Source organism: Pagrus major, chromosome 13 (assembly GCF_040436345.1).
Source record: "Pagrus major chromosome 13, Pma_NU_1.0".
Classification (NCBI taxonomy): Eukaryota; Metazoa; Chordata; class Actinopteri; order Spariformes; family Sparidae; genus Pagrus; species Pagrus major.
The window spans coordinates 30,306,652-30,320,774 of NC_133227.1; the positions used below are offsets into that span (position 1 = coordinate 30,306,652).

The 14,123-nt window shown below is 41.3% G+C and overlaps 2 protein-coding genes across 2 annotated transcripts; one reads left to right on the forward strand and one right to left on the reverse strand.

Moving 5' to 3' along the window:
• Window positions 1-306: 306 nt before the first annotated feature.
• Window positions 307-2,880, reverse strand: LOC141007358 (uncharacterized). Its single transcript, XM_073479716.1, has 4 exons — window positions 2,359-2,880; window positions 1,885-2,090; window positions 1,259-1,373; window positions 307-776 (listed from the first exon to the last, which is right to left on the reverse strand). Exons 1-4 carry the CDS (start codon window positions 2,818-2,820, stop codon window positions 555-557), a joined length of 1,005 nt encoding a protein of 334 aa, XP_073335817.1. The 5' UTR covers window positions 2,821-2,880; the 3' UTR covers window positions 307-554.
• Window positions 2,881-6,064: 3,184 nt separating this feature from the next.
• timd4 (T cell immunoglobulin and mucin domain containing 4) lies at window positions 6,065-13,428 on the forward strand. Its single transcript, XM_073478955.1, has 8 exons — window positions 6,065-6,134; window positions 6,750-6,928; window positions 7,674-7,836; window positions 8,655-8,738; window positions 8,899-8,978; window positions 9,481-9,592; window positions 10,771-10,804; window positions 13,344-13,428. Exons 1-8 carry the CDS (start codon window positions 6,065-6,067, stop codon window positions 13,426-13,428), a joined length of 807 nt encoding a protein of 268 aa, XP_073335056.1.
• Window positions 13,429-14,123: the final 695 nt, after the last annotated feature.

Consider the following 14,123-nt stretch of genomic DNA (forward strand, 5'->3'; position numbering starts at 1 on the left):
AAAGCACCCTATACGGTGGGAGTTATTGGATCAAGGTAGTTGGTTTAATAAAACCGTACATTCACCTTCATGTTATTTATGTGTCTATGATTTGAGCATCCTTTCTCACAACATCAGCATTTAAAAAAAATTAACAATTACCTTTAATTGACCGAGTTTTACTACGTACAGTGAGTTGGATCAAAATGGAGGTTTTCTAATGAGCTCTAAGACGTGTTTAATTTAACGTTTGTTGTGTAAATCCTCACATTAAAATATTTCAGCCAACTGTCACATTCACACTGTTTACACAAACAGGAAGCCACATAGAAAAAGCACTTTACCTTTATTAAATAAAGCCATAAAACAAGTCCACAGAATCCAAAGTCCTGATAACAAAACAGGAGAAAAGTACAAACCAGGAAGAACATCGGGTTGTGCATATACTGTGAGGCCCTTTCATCGCTGCTTGAAAATTAATTATTATTATCATTGTCATTATTGTTATTATTGGTCATATTTAGACTACAGTTGTTTTACAGCTGTTAGTATTTCTAATATTCATACTTCATTTATTATAGTTGTAGCTTCTGTACATCTTCATGCTCGACAGACGACAGACATTCATTTAGCGGCTCAGCTCTCTCCAGTGGTGAGGAGTCGTCGGGCCACAGTTTCCTGACTGACTCTGCAGCTTGTGGGAAGTCCTCAAATTCCCAAGGCTTCACAATTGAAGGATATGCTCCGCTGCAGTACCTGAGGTTCTGTCTCAGTCGGGCAGAATCAAAGTTCAGCACCTGAAACAGAAAAAGAGACGATGGTGAGCAGCAATGGAGGAGTTTGGTTCACCAGTCTGTCCACTGGACAGAGCTCCAGGAGCAGAGGCTGCGTTAATGTTCATAACACATAAACTGAGCTGAGCTGCCTTCTAATAATGAAGCTTGTAAACATCATGAAGTCACGTTGGAAGTGGAGCCGAACCGACCCGTTCTCAGCTCCTCTCAGCTCCGAGTCAACGGACGCGTTCAGCACCAAACATATGACAATGAATTGTATTTGTATTATCACAGATAACCAGAGAAATAAATCTAATGAACAAAAAACTGATTATTCTACTGAAGATTATTTAGTTTTTTACTTTCTTCAATAAAAAAATATTCCCTCCCCGTCACCTTTAAACAAAACCATCACTTTAAACAAAACCATCACTTTAAACAAAATCATCACTTTAAGCAAAACCATCACTTTAAACAAAACAAAAGAATGAGCATGAAGGTACCTCTCTGTCCACATGCAGGGCGACGGCTACATTATCCCAAACATAATACTCAGGGTATGGCCCGACCTCCCTCACTTCCATCTGCTGTTCATCAGGATTCAGGACCAACTCAAACCTGAGAGAAAACAGACACAAAGGAAAGATCTGAACCTTTTGACTCAGTTCAGCTCTCCCTGCTGCGTTACTGCAGCTGTGGCAGCTGAAGAGAGTCAACCACAAATCGTATCCTCCAGGTCCCGGTCCTCCGTCCACAGACCTTCACAGGTTAAAACACCTGGATGCAAAACAGCTGAACACCGAACACAAAGACTTGAGAGACGTCCTGTAAGAAGTTTTACTTTTTTAGCTGTGTGACTGTATTTTTCTGCTAATCCAAGAGCATTTTAAAGTTTTCTTATCTTAAAAAGTAGAATCTGAACCCATAAAGAATTAAAGATTGTAATCTTAAAGGTAACTAGTAACTAAAGCTGTCAGACAGATGTAGTGGAGTAAACTGTACAATGTTTGTGTGTCTGGGATGCAGCTGAGTAGAAGTATAAAGTTGGAAAAAATGGTGATACCCAAGTAAAGTAAAGTAAAGTAAAGTGAAGTAAAGTACTTCAGTACTTAAGTACAGTGTTTATTACCTGTGTGTCTTACACATGGCCTCAGGCCTCCAGATGAAGCAGCCGTCTCTGTAGGAGCAGACAGAGTTTGGGTCGTCAGTCAGCAGAGGACGGTCTGAGAACTGCTCCTGATTGGCTGGACTGTGCACCAGTATAACGTACTCCACTTCCTGTTTGTACAGGATGGTCTCATACACCCGCATGACGGGCTGAGCACCGGAGCAAAACTGGAACCATAAAAGAGGTTTTAGTGGAAGAGTCCTCACAAACACTTTCATCAAGGTCTCTGTGTCACAAACACAACACACAGACCACATCGCCTTCATTCACTTTAAAGGAGCATTACGTAGTTTTAGAGAAGAAATTCAAACTCAGAGTTTTAATATTTACAATATTAATGAGGTAACAATACAAACTTTTGTCCATGAGTGAACCAACAAGCTGTTCTCATTTCTTCAACAAAACTACAGCCTGCTCCTTTAAGTAATCTACTACCTGCTGGCTGTAGGCCTCCAGCACCTCCTCCAGGGGGAAGGTGAAGCGGTACGAGCCCAGCATGGAGCTCTCTGAGAAGGCCGGGGAGGTGGCAAACTTCCCCAGGAAGCTCTGCTGCATCTGGACCTGCTCCTCCGTCCGGTCGGGGTAGGTCGTCTCCAGGAGCCTCCTCTCAGCTGATGTTATGTCATCAGGCCCCACAGCCAGACTCCACCACAGCAGAGAGCCTCCATATGGGCTCTTGAAGCCGTCATCCCTCCTGATGCCACGTAACCCATCTCTGTCTGTGTCGTGTTGCAGATGAGACACATGAAACTTTGGTCGGGGACAGGCAGGAATATTTGTTTTGAAGAGGTATTGGTTCACCAAACCCTTTGCTTCCTCCTTCAAATCCTTCAGCTTCAAGTGCCGGCCTTCATAATAATGTTCCCTATGACCTCTGCTGTTCGTCGTGGTGTTCATGGTCCGATGGGGAATGAAGTAGATGAAAAAGACAAATAAAAAGCCTTTACTGTTACTTGACTGTCTGCTCGCTCGTCTGCTCACAAGAGAAGTGATCTCTGATCTCAACAGGGAATTAAATATTAACTACTGAGGAGGTGTTGCTCTGTGTGAGACATCATGTGAGTACAGAGTAGATACGACTTTTCTCTCCCCTTCAGTAAGTTACTGTTAATGGCAATAAATGCTTTACAGTCGAAGTGTTTATTGCCATAATTATATATTAGGTTAATTTAATCATATGGGACATTTTTCTGCATCCAGTACTTTTAGTTTGAATACTTTTAAAACACTTTTAATCCCATTGTACATACTTTCATTAAAGTAACATTTTCAGTGCAGGACTTGTACTTGTAACAGAGTATTTCTAAAGTGTGGTATTAGTACTTTTACTGCAGTAAAGGATCTAAATACTTCTTCCATTGCTGCAGCTCAACACTGCAGTGAGGACCAGCAGGTGGCAGCATCGTTACGTGACTGACAACATGTTCAGTCTGCAGCACAAACTCAGTTTGGATTATTATTGATCGTTTCATCAGTTTGTCTTTTAATCACTCACTCATGACAACAGTGGTGGAAAGTAAAGTTTGAGGTACTTTCCATTTTATACTTCATACTTTTACTCCTCCACATTTTATCTGACAGCTGTAGTTACTGCGACAAATACATGATTCATAATTCGGGATTAAATGACCAAAGTGGAGTTTAATCTAATTAAAATGAGCTCCAAGCCAAACAACAACAGTAAAATACTGTTTACATGTTACAGGAACAGTTCACCCAAAAACCTAAATTCAGTCATTATTCAGACTCCATGTTTCTACTCAAAGACAGAAAGAAGTTCAGGTTGAACATTTGCTGAATTTACAAGAAGGAACAAATAAGTCAGAATACGTCAGAGACAGAGTTTCACAGAAGCAGACAGGCTGGTGCAGCCATGCTGCCACAAACTGACACTTTTTACAAGGAAACAAACAACTTACTGTTTTCATTTAATGCTGAATTTACAAGAAGGAGACAATGATTCAGAATCTGTCAGAGACAGAGTTTCACTACGTTATAAAGTTTCTCCTCATGAAACAACTCTTAAAATCAGATGATTTGTTAAGGGAGTCTGGTGATGTTGCATATACAAGATCAATGGGGAAATCAATTGAAAAAGTTCAGAAACTTTGCTAATTACAGTGGACACAAAGCAGAGCTGAGGCTGATGTGAATGTCATCGGTTCTGCATGAACCAAAGGTTTGGACACATTAAAATGTTGACGTGATGATGTCACTAGATGAGAAGTCAGAGTTCCTCCTGAGGGGAACATAAACAAACTTCTCACGAGGCTGAAAGCCTGAAACTAAACAGCTGACATCTGTTGACGTGAGTCAAACACTTCTCATGTTTTTATCTTTTCCTCCTGCAGCTTCTCTCCCTGTGGGTTTGAAAACTGTTTGATCTTTAATATTTATCCTCTGGATCAATATTGGTTTCAGTTTCTATGCACATCAGTGTGGAAACAGCTGAGATGTTTAAGTTACGACACATTTATCCACATTAAGCCTCGTTCCAGGTTGAATGAGCTGCATCCAGCTCCTCTTTATATCTCTATTCCATTTATTTTGCTCACCACAGAAACATCGGTCAGTTTGCAGCATTTATTCTTGATATTTTGTCTTAAAAAACATAAATCTTGTTAAATGTCATACTTCATTGTGCCTCCCGTGTGGGAATGTTATCTAAAGTTGTCTTCAACATGTTTTGGTTAATTATTCAGTTTTTTCCAATTAAAAGCCTCTTATACTGTCAGTTTGTGGAGAAAAAGAGATGAAGTGGAGAAAAGAAAGAAATATTTGATGTGAATAATGAGTCCTTTGTGTGTCTGCGACGTCTCCACACAGCCAGCATCAGTGTGTGTGTGTGTGTGTGTGTGTGTGTGTGTGTGTGTTACAGACAGCCTTTTGTTCGCAGTATTTCCTTCCATCAGAGTAAACACACTGCGTTCATCCTCGTCTCTGTCAATGGAAATAAAAAGAAATAAGTTTAATCAGGGGACAGAAACGCTTCATTTTAACTCCTGCAGACTTTTCATTATCGGATTAAAGTGCAACGATCGTCGAGTCAGTTTAAAAAAAGCTACATTTGATCTTTAACAGACCAAAGTGAAGCCCCAGACTTTACTTCAGTTCACCATGTTGCTATGAAATTCAAATTTAAGGGTTTATGGACTGTGATTAATTTAATGAGTCTATAAACAAAACATTTCATTCCCCGGCCAAATATGCTGATAAGATTTATGATGGATTATATACAAATTCAACATTTAATGCTGAATTTACAAGATGACACCAATGATTAAGAATTTGTTGAAGCTGTTTCAGAAAAGTTTGTCACGTTTCTCCTCATGAAAACAACTCTTAGAATCAGATGATTTGTTAAGGGAGTCTGGTGATGTTGTGGTTACTGGTTCAATGGGTAGATCAGTTGAAACAGACAGTTAGCTGATGAATGATCATGTAGACACATGACTCTTCTTTCTCCTCTTCCCTGAGCCACTCACACACCAGCCTCCGGATGATTGGTGCATCATGAGATTTCAAATCCAGTAACATGTAGTTTACTGCAGTTTTTAACGGCCTAAACTCGGTTTGTGTAGTTTGCTCTTTGAATAGGCTGTTTTTCCACTTCAGCACTTGTTTTTGACTTTTTCATGTGCACAAAGTTTGTGTGAACAAGGAAATAAAGAACTAAAATGAGTTAATTCATCTTATAACCTCTCAAAAGAGCCCAAAATCATTGCTGTACTCCAAATCGTGGTAAGTAAGTAAGAGTACTGAATTTACTTTGGGCTCGATGAGATGAGGTTAAAAACCAAAAACACTCAATAAGCAGATTTTGTCCAGTTGGTTTGAATTTAAAATGGAGGTTGTCAAATTGTAAATCCCTCTGTAATTAGTAATTAGTTACTCTCCACCGCTGCGCTCAGAGTGAGAGACAGAGAATCACTGACGACTTCATCATGGAGACGTCACACACACACACACAAAACCACACAAACAGATACAGTAACACACTGTGTCTCTGCACCCCCCCGACATCACAGCTCCCCCGTCACAGTCTCACTCTGTTCGTCAAAGTGGACAATGAACACACACACACACACACACACACACACACACACACACACACACACACACACACACTCACAGTCACAGGATGGCCGCCGTCTCGCCTCGCCGCTGTCGAACGCCTCAGACCTTCATCATCGTCCTCTTCGTCCTGTCAGGTGAGACACAAACAGCTGACATCACAACACAACTATCGAGGAGGAAGTAATCAGATACTTTACTCCAATAAAGGTACTAATACCACACTGTAATAATACTCTGTTGCAAGAAACAGGAGGAGGAAGTATTCAGAAACTGTAACTTCAGTAAAAGTATTTAATTATAATCAGGAAAATTAAGGATTTAAAGTCAAATGTCTGTGACTGTGATCAGATTGTTATTGTGGAGCTCATTTGGACTTTTTTGTGTTGGACTGCGACTGCTCATTAACTTTCACTCTGGATTCATCTGCTGATTATTTTCTCCATTCATTTATCGATTGTTTGGTTTCAAAATGAAACTGAAAATAGTGACGTGGTGACAGTGAGCCAGAGCCTAAAGTGAGCGTCATAGTGTTTGTTATTGTAAATTATTCAAAGGAAAAGCAGAGAATACAAACTGTTGGGTCTTTAATGATCTAAATGGTTGCAAATACATTTTTTCTATTAGTGGGCTAAGCTTCAGCTGTGCTTCTATTAACCAGTGGGTCCTTTAATTTATGACAAAACATCACCTGGATGGATGTCGGACCAAAGTCCAGCTGGAGGTGTTTCAGATGTGTCTCTGTGCTGCAGGTGGACACTTTTCGTCTGTTTCCTGTTTTAAAGTGCTGGAGGGGGGCGTGGCCTCTCTGTCCTGTCAGTACTCCGTGAAGCGTTTCGGTCTGAGTCGGGTCTGCTGGGGCCGCGGCTGCGGGACCTTCTGGTGCAACAACATCCTGGTGCAGACGGACGAGAACGGCGTCATCTCCAAGGTCAGTTTATGTCATGAAATCTTAAATATGTTCGTCTGATTGGACAATGAGAACAGCACTTAGAAGTTCGTCATGTACGTTTCTGCGAACAGCAGATATGTTGAAACTTTATGTTTATGTCAAATTAACGCTGCTGGAGTGTCCCAGCATCTTGTCTGAAGTATCAGTAGTTAACACTGTCTCAAGCAGTGGTCTCTCGCTTGTAAGTCATCTCACTGAGCTGTCATTAAAAATATCTGCTTGTTTTGCTACTAAGACGGCTGGAAAGTGTCCCAGCGTCTTGTCTTAAATATCAGTGGTTTCAGGCTTGCAGATGTTGAAACACTCGTCCAGCTGTCAACCATTTAAAATATCTGCTTTAGTTGCCAATAAGACGCCTGGGAAGCGTAAGGACGTCTTGTCAAAAACTATCCAGTGGTCTCACGCTTGTTATTTGTCTCACTGAGGTGTCGAGCATTATAAATATCTGCTTTTATTGCCACTAAGAAGTGAGGAAAGTGTCCAGACATCTTTTATAAAATATTCAGTGGTTTCACGCTTGCAAATGTTGAAACCATCGTCCCAAACAGCGGCCTCTCGCTTGCTCGTTGCCTTCTTAGTCTTAGCTAAAGTATCAGTGGTTTCACACTGGCAAATGTTCTCGTCCGGCTGTGATGCCAACATGAAAATCAGCTCGTGTACTTCGACTCTGATTCAGGCTTAAAATCAAAGTGGTGGTGATTGAACCCTGACCCTGGTGCTGCAGGTGGAGGACCGGTACCGGCTGACGGGGGACGTCCTGGACGGACAGATGGACCTGGACATCCTGAATGTGAGGCGGACGGACAGCGGGCCGTACTGCTGCAGGGTGGACATCGACGGCATCTTCAACGACAAGAAAGTGATCATGAACCTGAGGGTGGTCAGAGGTGAGCGACTCTTTAACAGAACACGCACAATTAAAGGACACGTTCACATAAAATCAATAAAACGTGGAATATTTTGCCCAGAATGTGGATTTTGTGCCGCCGCTCTCACACTGAAAGTTGATTTAAGACATGCGTAAACAGCAGGAATGATCACGGCAGGAAAAACCTGTTTTAACTTGTTTCCAAACAGACTGAGACTGAAAGTTTTCTTATTTTTTTAACCACATCAGAGTGGTGGCGCCACAGAAGCGTAACCCTGAGGCTTCCACCATCTTCACACCCTAAACAGAGTCGTGGACAGGAAGCCATTGTTAGGGATCAAAATCTTCTGAAGTATAACTTGAACGATTGAGAGATACAAGCAGATGTCACATTTTTCATTACTGGTCCTTGAAAATGGAGAAAGTACAAAACCGGTGCTTTCGTGTCTCCTGCCGGTCCGACAAAGTGAACACACGGGCATTTTCATATTTTCTGTTAAAAACAGTGTTTGATTGATGTGGAAAGTTTAAAAGGCTTAAACATAATCAGAACCTGATGTGGCCACGTGGACTCGGAAACTGGTCTACATGAGGCTGATTAAGCCAAACGTTCACCTTCGTCTCCTTCCCCCTCTCGTCTCTTCTCTTTTACACTTTTGGCTCAAACTGACACAAGTTTGTCTCCAAGTGAGAATTTGCATCTACTCGTGTTTTTGCACTGACTGTTTCAACCCATTCTCACGATGTTATTATCACGCTCAGTACAAGAAGATGTGTCATCAGTGGTCTCAGCACTGACACTGAGGTATCACGTTGTGTCCGGTTTGTTCTCCTCAGCTCCGGTCACCAGTTCTCCTCCAACAACAACAACAACCATGACCGCAACGACCGATCGCGTGACGGAGCCGTCGACCTCCACAGGTGAGACAGGTCACACTGCCATGAAGTCAAGCTCTCTCTGGGTGATACTGGATAATAACTGGTATCATGAAGCTGGTCATCCCACTGGTGCTGGTAACACTGGGTGTACTGGTCCAGAGCGTGATCACGTGACAGTTCTGTGTTGTCTGCCTCCGTGTAGTAAACTGGAAATCCCTGCTGTCGTCTCATCTGGACCTTCTGAGGAGGAACTCCACCCTGCAGCGCTCCGACACCGTCACTGTGAGTTACCATGACTACCACCACCTCCACCACCCCATAATGTTAGGTCCTGGACAGAATCGCTGTGGGGCCCAAAGAGCACGTGAGAGACATCCGGCTAACGATGATTTAATCTTGCAGCAATTCTTGACTTTTCAAATGTTGTCAGGATCAATCGCAGGCAATCTCGGTCAAACTTTTTGTGCTACTGGACAAATCTGGACAGTCTTCATCTACTTTAAAATTGGTCACACTTTATATTCAAACTGTATTTATATTTTTATAGTTTTATTATGTCCTTTATGTACTTTTAGCATTGTTTGTTGTTTTGCACCTACAGAGCACAGCAAGTTCCTCGTATGTGTGAACTTACTTGGCAATAAAAGCGATTCTGATTCTGACTTAAAGGTATTTCTGTCCCATATTCTGCTGCACGTGGAGGCGTCATATATCGAGTTTGATTTTAGGAAAATATTAAGGATAATAACTCAAACCTCTCTCTCTCTCTCTCTCTCTCTGTCAGGTGGAGGACTCTCTCCCCTCTCTCTCCCTTCAGATCAACGTTCCTGTCCTCTCGCTCTCTCTCAGCGTGTTGTTGATGTTGGCAGCAGTTTTTCTGTTTCTGGCCTTTAAACGTACGTTTAACGTTTTTGGTCGCATCACATGGAGACGATATAAAACACTGTAATTGTTGAAATATGATTGATGTGTTTATGGGAAAACATTGTTTTTATTTTCATGCTCTGGTAAAATTTGACATTTTGGTCTATTTTTCTTCTGTAACACGTCTTTCGATCAGACCGGTTGAAAGGAAACATCCAAAATACACATTTAGAAGTTTAATGTTAGTTCAATTTTCTGTTTGTGTGTATTTAATTTGCACAATTAAACATAAAAAGTAAAAAATAAATAAATAATAGAAATAAATTATTGTCTGGGGCAGTTACATGGTGATATCTAAACATTTTGACTTTATCCACCAAAATTCGATTTTTGTCTAAATGTTTTACTATATTTTACCATCAATAGCTTTAAAGTCTTTTCTCAGACTCTAAAAACATGGATAATATAGATTTTTTAATGTCTGTGGTTGACAGTATTTTCCGATTTACCGAGTGATAAAAAGGGATTGTACAGTGTCCATAATGCCTCATTTGCATATTTAAAAGTAAAATATCAGAAAACTAGAGATACAAAAAATAACTGTCTTAACGCAGGTTTAAAGATGAACTTTATCTCCCCTTGAGCTTAAAGGAATAGTTCACTCTAAAACAAAAGTCAGTCATTATGGACTCCCCCTCATGCTGATGAGAGTCCGGTGTAGTTTCTTATTCCTCAGAGTGCAGCTGGAGACCCGCGGGTTTAAAGCTGCAGGTATGAGCACATTTCACCTATTTTAGCTTCATTTAAGGATTCATTTTAAAATGATTTTATTTGCTTTTAAAGCAAACAGTGCCTAAAGCTCAGAGGGGAGCGAGCTTTTGCCGTTGCATCTCCAAAACTTTGGGACGGATTGATGCTGCACATTAGACTCACTGTCTCATTTTAAAACTCTTCTTAAAACCCAGCTCTTTTCTTTGGCTTTTGACACCATGTAGGGTGTTGATTTTATGGTTCTATGATTTTATGGGTATACGTGCATATTTTTATCTTGTGCGCAGTGAATTTTTATTTATTTAATTTTATTTTATTACTTTTATCTTTCTATTGTGTCCTTCATCTTTTTTATTGTGCTATATAAATAAAGTGGATTGGATTGAAGTCTGTTGATTTAACAACGTTTCTTATTTAAATCTTATTTGTTTTTCTGCAGGTGGAATATACAGAAGAGCCCTGAAGACCGGCTGGTGAGTGCAACACAGGTCGCTGTTACAAATACCAGCCTCCTGGATTTTGACGATGATGCTGATGCGATGCATTGTGGGATAGTTTAGCGAGGTCGCAGCAAAAGCCAGCTGTCCAACACAGTGAGACAGACGGGGAGACAGGGCAGAGATGAACAGGAAGAAGACAAACGTTCCTCAACAATGCCGCCTGTTTTTCAGCTTATCAAAGTCCAAGATGGCGGTATTTGAGAAACAGATTCATTATCCTGCCATCAAGTTGAGACTGTGTCAGTTCAGTCTGTATTCTGATGTTATTGACTGAAAGTGAACGAGGGTGTTTATGTTGCGGGACGGTTGCCATGGTGTCAGGCTACGACTAAAGATAATCTTCATCTCGGATTATTCTGCAGGAGGTTTCACTAATAAGATGATTGAAGGGTAACGTGAAAAAGCCTTTTGTGGCTGCAGAGGAATTACATATAATCCGATAAATTACCAGTGGTTCTGTTGCATTGTGGGTAATGTAGGCTTCAGGTTTTGAAAAGGAAGAAGAATGTGTGGAATAAAAAAAGGTCCATTTGTCTTTAAACCGTCCGTAATGAGCCCAGAGTGTAACAGGAGAGCAGTGATGGACCAAAACCCGGCGCTTACATCACCCACAATGCAACACCAGTTTCTCTTCATCAGATCACATGCAGCTTCCTCTGAAGCCACAAAAAGGCTTTATACTACTCCACATGTGGAAAACTGGTGGAGTTACCCTTTAACTGTTGCATAAAAGAGTTTAAGTTTATTCTGATGAATGGATTTAAACCAGACTTGGGTTGTTTTTTAACTTGTCGCTCAGTTTCGGATGTCTTTGCAGCTGCGTACGATTAAAGGATCAGTTCATCCAGAAAATGTAAATCCAGTCATCATCTCCTCCTGATGATATAAAGTCAGGCTCAGCCATCATCTCCTCCTGATGATATAAAGTCAGGCTCAGCCATCATCTCCTCCTGATGATATAAAGTCAGGCTCAGTCATCATCTCCTCCTGATGATATAAAGTCAGGCTCAGCCATCATCTCCTCCTGATGATATAAAGTCAGGCTCAGTCATCATCTCCTCCTGATGATATAAAGTCAGGCTCAGCCATCATCTCCTCCTGATGATATAAAGTCAGGCTCAGCCATCATCTCCTCCTGATGATATAAAGTCAGGCTCAGTCATCGTCTCCTCCTGATGATATAAAGTCAGGCTCAGTCATCATCTCCTCCTGATGATATAAAGTCAGGCTCAGCCATCATCTCCTCCTGATGATATAAAGTCAGGCTCAGCCATCATCTCCTCCTGATGATATAAAGTCAGGCTCAGCCATCATCTCCTCCTGATGATATAAAGTCAGGCTCAGCCATCGTCTCCTCCTGATGATATAAAGTCAGGCTCAGCCATCGTCTCCTCCTGATGATATAAAGTCAGGCTCAGCCATCGTCTCCTCCTGATGATATAAAGTCAGGCTCAGCCATCGTCTCCTCCTGATGATATAAAGTCAGGCTCAGTCATCATCTCCTCCTGATGATATAAAGTCAGGCTCAGTCATCATCTCCTCCTGATGATATAAAGTCAGGCTCAGCCATCATCTCCTCCTGATGATATAAAGTCAGGCTCAGCCATCATCTCCTCCTGATGATATAAAGTCAGGCTCAGCCATCATCTCCTCCTGATGATATAAAGTCAGGCTCAGCCATCATCTCCTCCTGATGATATAAAGTCAGGCTCAGCCATCATCTCCTCCTGATGATATAAAGTCAGGCTCAGCCATCATCTCCTCCTGATGATATAAAGTCAGGCTCAGTCATCATCTCCTGATGATATAAAGTCAGGTGAAGTCTCGTAGTCCACAGAACATTTCTGGAGCTTCACAGTAAAACAGAGTTGCAGCGTTCTGCTGAACAGCTGAAGCAGCTGGAGATGATTTAAACATCAGATGTCTCCATCAGCTCGTCTGCTGTGATCACAGTCTGCAGAAGCCCCGAGATCACAAACTCTGAGGAGACCATATTTACACCCTGAAATCTTCACTGTAGCTGCCAGGCTGAAAGTGTTCGCACGCCCATCTGAAGATGGTGCATGAGCTCGACCGCACATTGAGGGTGTAAAATACGTCTTTCCAATTCAAACTGGAATTTTAAAAAACAAGTCCCCAGCTACTTCAGTGGTTAGGGAGACGTTGAAATTACAAGTTCATACCTCAAAATTTAGGGATGGAAAGATGTTTTAATCACACTGAAAATTTGAGTCAAAATATAAAAATTTGCTGCGACTCTGTTTCACTGTGAAGCTCCAGAAATGTTCTGTGAACTAAGAAACTTCACCTGACTTTATATCAGCATGGAGGGAGGAGATGATGACTGGATTTACATTACATTCGGGTGAACTGTTCCTTTAAACATCCAGGAAAACCTTTTGAATGAACTGTAATCTGACTGACACCGACAGACGAGAACCAACCACAGACTCTCCTCCTCTGTCCGCCTGCCGTTTGTTCAGCTTCTGTTAACTCTTCCTTTCTCTTGCAGTTTCTCCTCTGAAGAACATCCTCACATCATCTACGAGATCCGGATGAGAAGACCAGTCCAGGAGAACATCTACACTCTGGACTAGAGATGCCTCGTTCACACCTGGACCACACAAAACACAGGAGGAGCTCACACAGGTGTCTGGCTGAGTGGTTGGCTGGTTTGCTGTACATTTTATTCAGTGTGTGAAATATTAATATGACAATCAGGGGGTCCTGCATGTCGGCAGCACTTCAAAAAAACAATCACCATCAGCCACACATTAAAGAGGCACTATGTAGTTTTAGAGAAGAAATTCAAACTCAGAATTTTAATATTTACAATATTACTGAGGCAATAATAAATTTTTTTCCACAAGTGAATAAACGAGCTGTTCTCAGAGGAAAATAAGGTCCCAGAAGACTGTTTGAAGCTAGAAAGGTGGCAGGGTCCGCCACGTATAAACACAGTAAAACAGTATAAACTGTGTTGTCCTTTAAGGTCAGTTTGTTTATTCATTTTATTCAGTCATGAAAACAAAGAGAGTTTATTTATTTAGTTTGTTTAGGCAGATAAAAAATCAGCCAATGAGGATCTTTCTCTGCTCATTAAAATTTCTGCCCCAAAACTGCAGACTGCTCCTTTAACACAGTTTAATGCATGTTCCCAATTTAGCAAAACCTGCAGCACAGCTTCAAGGCTCAGCATCAGAACCACTGACGTTTATAAAAGATGGACGACACGACAGTCAAACAGCAGGACTAAACTTATAACTGTGTGCTTTTATGAAAGATTCAGTTT

Excerpts from the sequence above, each read along its gene's own strand:
- LOC141007358 (XM_073479716.1), bottom strand. The coding sequence starts at position 2,820 with ATGAACACCACGACGAACAGCAGAGGTCATAGGGAACATTATTATGAA. Across the intron at positions 2,091-2,358 it reads TGGAGGCCTACAGCCAGCAG|TTTTGCTCCGGTGCTCAGCC; the intron begins GTAGTAGATTAC and ends TTATGGTTCCAG. Across the intron at positions 1,374-1,884 it reads GCCATGTGTAAGACACACAG|GTTTGAGTTGGTCCTGAATC; the intron begins GTAATAAACACT and ends GTTTTCTCTCAG.
- timd4 (XM_073478955.1), top strand. The coding sequence starts at position 6,065 with ATGGCCGCCGTCTCGCCTCGCCGCTGTCGAACGCCTCAGACCTTCATC. Across the intron at positions 6,135-6,749 it reads CGTCCTCTTCGTCCTGTCAG|GTGGACACTTTTCGTCTGTT; the intron begins GTGAGACACAAA and ends TCTGTGCTGCAG. Across the intron at positions 10,805-13,343 it reads AGAGCCCTGAAGACCGGCTG|TTTCTCCTCTGAAGAACATC; the intron begins GTGAGTGCAACA and ends TTTCTCTTGCAG.